The sequence below is a fragment of the Sprattus sprattus genome, assembly GCF_963457725.1.
Source record: "Sprattus sprattus genome assembly, chromosome: 4".
Lineage (NCBI taxonomy): Eukaryota > Metazoa > Chordata > Actinopteri > Clupeiformes > Clupeidae > Sprattus > Sprattus sprattus.
In genome coordinates this window covers 33,870,900-33,881,329 of record NC_137923.1, presented here as the reverse complement: position 1 = coordinate 33,881,329, position 10,430 = coordinate 33,870,900, and the positions used below count along the sequence as shown (strand labels likewise).

At 42.2% G+C, this 10,430-nt stretch overlaps 1 protein-coding gene across 1 annotated transcript; it reads right to left on the bottom strand.

The window, feature by feature from the left end:
* Window positions 1–937: 937 nt before the first annotated feature.
* fam110b (family with sequence similarity 110 member B) lies at window positions 938–2,182 on the bottom strand (the record flags this gene model as incomplete). The annotated part of the gene is made up of 1 exon (XM_080836403.1): window positions 938–2,182. The coding sequence occupies one exon, from the start codon at window positions 2,180–2,182 to the stop codon at window positions 938–940; it is 1,245 nt and encodes a 414-aa protein (XP_080692529.1).
* Window positions 2,183–10,430: the final 8,248 nt, after the last annotated feature.

Here is a 10,430-nt window from a genome sequence, read left to right as displayed (position 1 = left end):
TCTTACAACAGTGTTACACAGATTTGCTCCAGATGGTACTCTAACACACCAAATTGCAAAGAGACAGATCGAGTGTTATGGATGGAGCATAGCAAGTTTATCCTCAGGCATTTCTCCTTCCAAACAATGCTGAAATTATATACATATTCTTACAGCATTTACAACATTCAACATTCAGATCACAAAAACAGTCCTTCGTAAGAAATATAATGGCAACAAATTGTGAAAAAGTAAAGCCGTACTGTTAATATGTTCAATGGGTCTTAATGTAACTGCTGGAGTGATAGCAGTAGGGCACAAGACAGACTGAGCACAGCAAAGAGCACAGGATCAGAGCAGAAAGCTGAAACATGCTTTTTGCACTCAATTATTTGCAGTGCATTTTCATATACACACACAGCCTATAAAGTACAGGTATGCCAGATTCCCATGGAGTGAAAAAGGACAGAATGATCTAGAAACACACTGCAGCTTTGCACTCACACCGATATGGCTTCATTGGCTCAGTGCGCTGGGATCATATGAAAATGAGCCATGTACCTAAAACATGTACCTGGCATTGTCACGCTGAGTTTTCTGTTATACAAAACCCAAAAGGATATATCTGGAAACAGAAAGGAAACAATTGCTGCACTCAGAAGTTTAATGGCAGAGAGAAGGAGCCATTTCTACAGGTCTTACTTGTGTTTTTGCCTGACCTAAATCCGCTGCATTACCAGGCCACACATTAAGGAGTTGAAGGTTGTTGAAGAACCATGCAGATTCAAAGGACAACAAATGCACTGAATGCAATCAAACATAACATCAGATTAACCGTTAAGGGCTTTTTTGATCAACCCCACCTGGAGGTTTAAGGACAGTGCCCAAGATTGCCAAAACACAAATAAAGCAAAGGTCTGAAAAGTCAGGAAAAAAGTTGTCCCATCCCTCTGTCTCCTCAGACGTGAGAGACCTTCTGAGACTCTCGTGCTTGCTTTATACTATAGAGCCATTTGATGACACGGGCGTTGCGCTCCACTGCCGAGATGCCATAGGGCACGCGCTCGCCGGCCCCATCCTCCTCCTCATCCGTCAGGTCTTCGTTACTGTGCCGCGACTGGTCACAGTCAGAGCTGATCATGCTGGCACTGCGGAAGTTGAGTGAGACAATATCAGAGTTGGCACGAGCAAAGCTCTCCACACCTACACTCTCCAGCTCCTCAGGGTCCAGCCCACAGTAGTTGAAAAAACGCTCCACGTCAGCACCAGCCCGAGCGTAGCGGTCGCTCAGATCCGACTTAGAACGATGAAGGGAGGGTCGGCGGGCGACAGAGCTGCCAAGCTCCAGCTCTTGGTCTGTAGTGGTGGTGGCTGAAGGCAGTGCCAGAGATTCCCTCTCCAGGGAGCAGAGCACATTGTTGCAACCAGCTAGAGCCTGGGGCCTGGGTTTGGGCGGTAACGGTGGGGCGGAGCTGCTACTGCTACAGGCAGTGCGCAGCGGCTTCCCATTGCACAGGCATCGAATGTCCGAGGAGCTATGAGAGGCGTGGAGAACAGAGCAGCGCTGCCCTTCCGCTTGCTCCTCCAGCAGACGTCGACTCAGGTTTAGGTTACCCCCTGGCTGGGGACTACGTCTGCCCTGCAGAGAACCCAACGATGTCCCTGGGACTCTCAGTGACTCAGCAAAGGATCGCAGCCCAAGCTCAGAGGACTCTGTTGAGTCCCGATGTGGAGCCCAACTTCGGCTTCCAGGTTTGAGGGCAGCCATTCCTTTGGCAGGAGGACCCTCCGAGGATGAAGAGCTGTTGAGGATGTTTTTGAGGATCTCCAAGTTGAGGTTTTCCCGCTTGGCAGTGATGGCACAGGTGTCTGATTTGGCATTGTTGTTTGAAGCCTTGAGGCTGGCGCTGCTTATGCCACCACCACAGGAGCTCCGCTTGACAGGTGCAGGGCACAGCGGCGCTTTGGCCAAGACAGATGGCTTGACAGGCTCCTGCTTGGCGTTTATCACTTCCTGACTCTTGACGTACTTGGCCTTGTCAGCCTCGAGCCGCTCGACAGCACTCAGACGCTTGGGGTTGGGCTCAGTCTGCCTGCGGAAGTAGTCGGGCCCTTTATTGAGGATGCGCAGTGGCACGGCTGAGGCAAAGGCCGCCCCCTGGCTGGCAGACTTGCCGTCTGGCTGCAGAGTCTCAGTGGGCATAGCGTCAGCACGTAGGGGGGGGTGGGCTGCTCTCCCAATGGCCGCCGTGATGGGTGGAGGGGCTGTGAGCTGTGCACCACGGGCACACACATCAAGCCAGGGAGTGACAGAGCATCGGGGGCTGTCTCTAACGTCAGCAGCAGCAGCACCTCATGTCTTCACCCAGTCAGAGCACCACACACCCCTGAGAGCCTCCACCTCCTCCAGCACCCCAGCCTGGGCTTGGAGAAGTAGAGAAAATGGAAGCAGAAGAGGAGACACAGAGAGAAAAGGAGGGCACAGAGCTTAGGTCAGCTTCAGCTGTGCTGTGCTGTGCTGAGGGCCTCTCAACATAGAGAGGGATAATGGAGAATGCTTGGGGGAGGGTGAATGGGAGGAGTTGGGCGCTGTGGTCTGTCTCCCCCTTTCCTGGACCGTGGCCAAGTGGATCTGAAATAGAGGGGAAAAGGACCAATCCTGTTAAAGAAGCTTGTGACATCACATTCCTAGCAACAGTACACAGGCCACTGACTAGTGGAAGTAGGAGACAGACAGACACACACACACACACAGTGTTCTAAACTGTGTCTAATAGATCAACATCAACAGAAATACCTGGCAACCTCCCATATCTTATACATTGAGTTTGGTCCACGTGTTTAAATACATCAAAATGAACAGAAACACCTGGCAACCTCCCATATCTTATACATTGAGTTTGGTCCCGGTGTTAAAATGCATCAAAATCAACAGAAACACCTGGCAACCTCCCATGTCTTATACATTCCATAACATGCGGGCTCATGGGTACAGCTGTTCTTGTGGTTTACGCGTCAGGTTCCTTCCCTGTCTCTGGGTTATATCATATTGTCAGTTTATCTCATACCTATGAATACCTTCTATGTCCACTCTCTCCTGCTGATCCAATGCTCAGCTGAACAGGCTTACACTCAACTGCTGGGTTCGGCTGGGGTTCTGGATGCATGGACTGCATCAAAATATATTTTGTTTCCAGAGTAAAAAGCTTTTAGCTTGGATACCAGACTGAACTTAGCCCCGCCCACAACATTTGTGGTCCGGGAAGTTCGGTCTGACACTGCTCCATTGGGGAGAAATGATCAGTTTTCAGCAACATGATCTAACCGATGAAATTGTCAGGGTGGGCTTTATACGATGATGGACAGATGATCAACCAACGCTTGAGTTGAATTAATGGTAGATTCCAAATCGTACCAAGATGGCGGCGTCTCGGGAGCCTGTAAGTGGGATGTATTTTATGTGAATTAAGCTATCTACACGACTTTTTTATGTCTACATTGACTCGGTTAGTTGTGTATGTGCTACACGAATGTTGTAGAGTAAGTCTAATCTGAAGCTCAAGACCATTATTGTTAGGTTAATGCTCAGCTTAGACCAAAAATCCATTGAAACACATAGTAGCTAGCTAGCCTCGCTGCTAATAAGTATAACGTGAGCATGCATATCTCACAGATATTGACAGCGCATCAATTTTGAAAGAGGAACAGAGAAATGCGATCGAGGCATTTGTTGACTGAAAAGATGTTTTTGCCGTCCTTCCTACGGGATCCGGAAAAAGTTTTAATGTATCAGATGGTCAAACTACGTTGCTCTGATTGGTTCTAGGTATCCAATTGAGCGAAGAGGCATTTTTTTCCTGGTTCGTTGAAACACGCCCCATAATCACAGCTCAATGGAGCAGTATCAGACTCATATTCTGACTAGAATTATGAGTATGACATCGTCAGGCTAAAAAGCTATGGAAATTCAGTCTAAATATCATCACGTGTAATACCATAGTTACCTGAGACACACCTAATATAGTGTTGCAGTAAAATGTTTAAAATCATTGTAGGCTCTGCTATTGGTCATTGTAAATCATTGTAGGCTTTCCTATTGGTCATTGTAAATCATTGTATTTTCTGCTATTGGTCATTGTAAATCATTGGAGGCCCTGCTATTGGTCATTGTAAATCATTGTAAGCTATGCATGTATCACATATTTGCACAGTTAACAATCTAGGCCTAAATACATTCTCCAGAATGGAAATGAGATGGGCTATGTTGATCTCAACTAAAATGACATGCCATGTCATGGAATCTAAGTGAGCAGACAGAACACACAGAAGAAGCACAACGGTATAATTCTTGTAAAGATGCTCTTGACAAACACTGTCCAGATTCTGTGCCATATTGACAAACACTGTCTATAACCTGTGCCATGTTGACAAACACTGATCAGATTCTGTGCCATATTGACAAACACTGTCTATAACCTGTGCCATGTTGGCAAACACTGTCTATAACCCAGGGATGTGCGGTCAGAGGAGGCAGGTAATTTTAAAAAGTAAAAAAAATATATATATATATATATAATAGGGATGTGCATCTCCATACTGAGGACGATGCGATACACATCTCGATGCACTGCCAACGATCCGATACATTAAAGATACATAAAAGCAGCTACTAATGCGATACGATACGATTCACCCCTATTGCGATGCAATGCGATTCGACAAGATGCGATTCAACAAGATGCGATGCAATATAATGCAATTTTATATGATTCATTTATTTGTCATACAACAAATCATAAACAAGGTCTCTGACATAATATAACATAAATGTTCTCTGAATGTCATTTTTTTTTAACTATACCTGGCAGTCACAACACAGTTTGCTTCATCCTAAACATGTGGATCAACTGCATCACACACTTAATTTAAGTTATTTGTCCTATTTTAATGTTTTTCTTTAGGTTTTGAGTTGATCCACATGATCAGGATGAAGAAAAAAATCATTATAAAGGAGACTAGCTGCTAGATTTTCTTTTCCAATTTAAGGAAGACACTGGTAAATTCAAGTAAAAAATAGCCTAGAGAGTTTAGCTACGGTATATGGAGAACTTTCTTACCTCTTCCTCCATCATATCCTCTGTTATTATCTTAATAAATATCATGTACTTGGTGCCGTGGTCTTCCAAGAAAGCCAGATCTATGAAACGTGCATCAAGTGCCAGTGTTGTGTCTGAAAGTGTTCATTGAATGAAAGTTCATGAACTCGTTCATAATTTTGGTGAACGTGAACTGGACGTACTGTATTACTGCCTGATGAACGATACTGTGGACTTTCTGGTGTCTGTGAAAGGCACGTTCACTATTTTTAATTTTGTTCAATAAGGTGCTAGACTTCCAGGCGAAAAAATATAGACTTCACGAGAAGCTGCCATTGACAGCGGTGAGAGCGCGTTTAAGAAACAGTAAAACAGGTGGAATCTATCTCAATATAAAATTATTGGTCTTGTATTGTGATTATACCGATACAAAAATGTTAGAAACGATGCATCGCGATTCATCCCTCATTGTATCCGGTGCACATTTTTTTGATCCGGGCCATCGCATCTTGAGCTTTTATGCCGGTGCATCGATGCAAACCGGTGAATCTTCCCATCCCCTAATATATATATATATATATATATATATATAAATATATATATATATAAAATCTGAATCTGGTGAATCGTCCCATCCCCTAATATATATAAAAAAATACATATTCATATTTCTCTACTAATCTGTGGTATGGGTCGAATTTCTGCATGATTCCGATCATTTCGAGCATTTTTATTATCAAAATCGCTGAATTTGCGCATTTCCGGTTCCAGAAAACAGGGACGTGCGGTCAGGTGAGGCATAAACATTGGTGTCTATGGGCAAGTGAGGCAGTGCCTCACCTAGTATTGCGCAATCACTCCAAACTGGGTTTTACGCATGCGTGCGCAAGCGTATAACCTTTAAGTTGAGCTCAAAACGCATTGAAAAATTATGTTAGTGAGGCAGACAGTACCTCTGCCTCAATGAGGGGGGCGAGCAAGGAGGACGCACTTGTCGGGTATATGCTGGTTCTGACGTTGGACTTTCTCTACACTTCTATACAGCTAAAAGGTTTGCTTCAAACGAGGGGACAGAAGGTATTGACATTTGCATTGGAGTGTTTCACGTTTCCCAACTGGACTACATATTCATGCGAAACATGAACCTCGCCAAAGGTTGCTGATGCAATTTGTGAGCAGACTAGGTGCTAATCCTGAGCTAAACTAGCCACTGACTGCAATCGCTTCAGAAGAGGAGAGAGATCGCGGGAGAAGACAACGGATTTCCACTGACTATACGGAGGGTTGTGAGTGGATTACTTATTGACGGTTAAGAGCTCCAACAAAAGTGCACCAACTTTAAATTATACTGGCCAGTTGAACATTTTGGTATTGTGTGCTATGTCTGCGGTGTTTAACTGTTTGCTTGTACATATGTTGTGTAAATAAATATGTAATTGTTTTTTTCTAAACTGTGAATTCAAAACTGTGTCCGAGTTGGGTAAAAGGTAATTTGAATTAGCATCCCACCACCGTAGTTATATTTTCCCTAGACAAAATGAAATGAGCCACATCATTGGTGGGAGGGCTACATACGCTAGCTTGTTACTATTAATATATTATTTGACAGGGTGTAAAAGTTCAATTAGCACACCGGTTGTACGTTTAGCTGTAGGCCTATAGCCTCGGAAAGTTAGGTTAACAAGTCAGTTGAGTATTGAGCCGCATAACTTCTTATAATAAAAAAAAGTAATAGTATTAGACAATAAAACAAAGTTTGATGACAATTTTTAAACCATAGGCATATACATGTATGATGTATACATTATTTTTTTTTTTTTAAACAACTAGAGATCGGAATGACGTATCACTTCCGGTTTCTGTGCTTCACCAGCTAGGAACCTCACGGCACGTCACTGCTATAACCTCTGCCATATTGACAAACACTGTCTATAACCTGTGCCATATTGACAAACACTGTCCAGAACCTCTGCCATATTGCCATCTTCTTACATTGTAATCTCATCTGACGCATTTAGGGATTGGGGATAAAGGGACTGCTCAACAATTCTATTAGTTGGCTTTTACCAAACTTTTCACTAATAAGCTTGCTTCTGGTTCGGCCTACTTACTTCCTTTGACCAGACTCGTACCGCTCGCTTTGAATGTCCTTTCGCTTTGTTAGTTAAGATATTCCATGCGTAAGCTTGGCTGCATTTGTTAATATTTCCAAATGTATTAAGCTATTATAATTTGTATTGTACTTCATCTAAAAGCAAACATGACTTGACTGGATTGGGAAAGGCTGTACTGAGCTACTTAAGGAAAATATCTTGGTATGGTTCTCAGTGTGCTTCTGCTGTCTGCTCTTATCTGCTGCTATAGTTTGAGACGGTACGTGTACAACATGCACTACCCAAATTCGAAATGTAACCTGGATTGAACATTATCCAACTGGATTAGCTGCATTCCATGTTTTTACTAAATGAATAGCTGTGAACATACACCTAAATGGAGTTCCAAATCACCTGAGAGATAAGGTAGAGGCAACACAGTTTCCAAATCATGTGTCTGCAGTCTTTTTCCCCATTTTACTCAAAACACATGATTAGAATAAGAGAAAGTTACACGGGGCAAAAGACAGAGAGAACACAGGGTCTGTCAACAAAAGCACCTGATAATTTGATTAACACTATAAAAATGTTCTAAACCCGTTTAAAATCAAATACAGATTCTACTTCAAATTAACAGGCCTTGACCATTCAGCTTTTCTTAAAACACTACCATACTGCCAGTTCAATATATAATTTAATCTCACCTAACTCTTCACAACCAATCAGGAGGCTAAGAACATAGAGCACTACACATCTGTCTATAGAAGACATATTTAGTCAAATATCTGGAAGCTGGACGCTGGAATAGAAGCATGGAATGGGACCAAAACGACTGATGCACTGCATCATTAATAACTCAAACAATTAAGGACCATTTCACTTCAAAACATTCCCTATCTAATATCTAGCTTCTTTGCTGCTTTCCAGGGGTGGAAACAACAGATTAAAGATGTGGCCGCCACTAATACTTAAGAACAGATAAAGGATGTGGTCGCCTCTAATACTTCAGAACTGATAAAGGATGTGGCCGTCACTAATACTTAAGAACAGATAAAGGATGTGGCCGCCTCTAATACTTCAGAACAGATAAAGGATGTGGTCGTCTCTAATACTTCAGAACTGATAAAGGATGTGGCCGCCACTAATACTTCAGAACTGATAAAGGATGTGGTCGCCTCTAATACTTCAGAACTGATAAAGGATGTGGTCGTCACTAATACTTAAGAACTGCATTGCACTGTGTGCTTCTTTACACTTCATGTGAGCCACCAGTGCGGACTCTTCTTGTCTCTAATGATCCAAAGCCAGGATTAAATGAGGTGATGATTCACTGACCAGACATGAAAATGAATGTGAACATTTTTCACCCTGCAATGGGCAATGATCCTGTCCAGGCCTTGAATCCAATGAGTACTGGGATGGAGTCCAGCCACCTCAAACATGACTTACATAAGCTGTTTAAATAATGAAGAGATGGTGAACTTGGAACTCCACCAAAATAATAACTGAAGTTATGCTTCTACCTCACATATCAAATACTCCCAGTTATAACAAGGACATATCAAACACTCCTAATTATAACAAGGACATATCAAACACTCCTAGTTATAACAAGGTCACAAAAAATGCACAGCATTGTCCAAAACATGTTTGCAATATTTACTTATTCCCCTTATTGTAGCCGTCACTAACTAACAATTTCATTAGGTCTTTGTTTGGAAGATTCTACTTTTGGCATACAAAAACACTGGACTAGCCATCACTCTAAATAGTGTAGCAGGAACGATTATAACTATCAAAGCTCTGCTTGTCTGTGTCAAAGTTCAAACAAACAATGCTAGGTATAATATGTTCATCAGAAAATCACAGTTTTTTCCTACCCCCCTCTAAAGGGCTATTAGATGAAAGAGGAAGATCACCCTACATTAAAGAGCAGACCCAATCTTTTTTTCCCCAGATGACACCAACGTTCCATTATAGACAAACCTGGTTTGTTCTCAGAGGAGCAGCCTAGACTTACTAGAAATCTACATGAATATAACCTGAAAATAGACGTTATTTAATTAACCAAAAGCTGTCATAGAGCTGATGTCAATGTAAAGGATCGCTTACAGTTACACTGTACAGTTAGTTTGAAATTCACAGGGGGTTCAACGGTTTTAAAGTAATACCTGTATCGAACTGACTAATGCTGAAATGTTATACTTTTGGTTATTTTACTGTTAATATCCAATGTCACAATAAATAAAACTATGCAGAGTCATATTTGTGTAAAATCTTGTAAGAGCTAGGGTTAGCTTCTTTGGCTTCTGCTGTTGTCTAAAGCCTACAGCACAGACCCAACAGTGCAGTATGCATTAGGTCCTAAAGCCTAGAGTACAGACCCAACAGTGCAGTACACATTAGGTCCTAAAGCACAGACCCAACAGTGCAGTATGCATTAGGTCCTAAAGCCTAGAGTACAGACCCAACAGTGCAGTACACATTAGGTCCTAAAGCACAGACCCAACAGTGTAGTATGCATTAGGTCCTAAAGCACAGACCCAACAGTCTAGTATGTATTAGGTCCTAAAGCACAGATCCAACAGTCTAGTATGCATTAGGTCCTAAAGCACAGACCCAACAGTGCAGTATGCATTAGGTCCTAAAGCACAGACCCAACAGTCTAGTATGCATTAGGTCCTAAAGCACAGACCCAACAGTGTAGTATGCATTAGGTCCTAAAGCAAATCTGCCCTGACCATGCAATAGGCCTGACTCATTGGCCCTTTGAAAGGATTGTGTGCCCAAAAATCTAAAAATGAACTTAACACTAAACTGAGAGACAATTATCAAAGATATCAAAAAAAGGGATGACCCATTTTTCATTGAATTTATTTATATGGTCTCAATTAAACGGAGAAGTGTAAAGGTTTACACGGACCACATAGCACTTCTCAGTTACATTTTCTAATAACCAATGAAAATTTGGGGAAAATACAAAATTGAATGAAAAAAAAAATGGATATTTTAACCCAACTTTCTGTTATTCCAAATGTTTATTTGCGATTAGAACATTAAACTGATAAGCATGACACACACCTGGGTGGAATCCTGTGGCATCAAACTTAGTTGATCTTTTGTTTATTGTTATAGGCCATGTTGCAGTGGTATGAGGAAATTGCACACACATCTCAGCAGGTTTTAAAAAGATCTGGAGTCAATGTTGAGAGCTGAATGTTAAATCTTGGAATCACCTTGAGAAAATCCAGCATAATCCTGA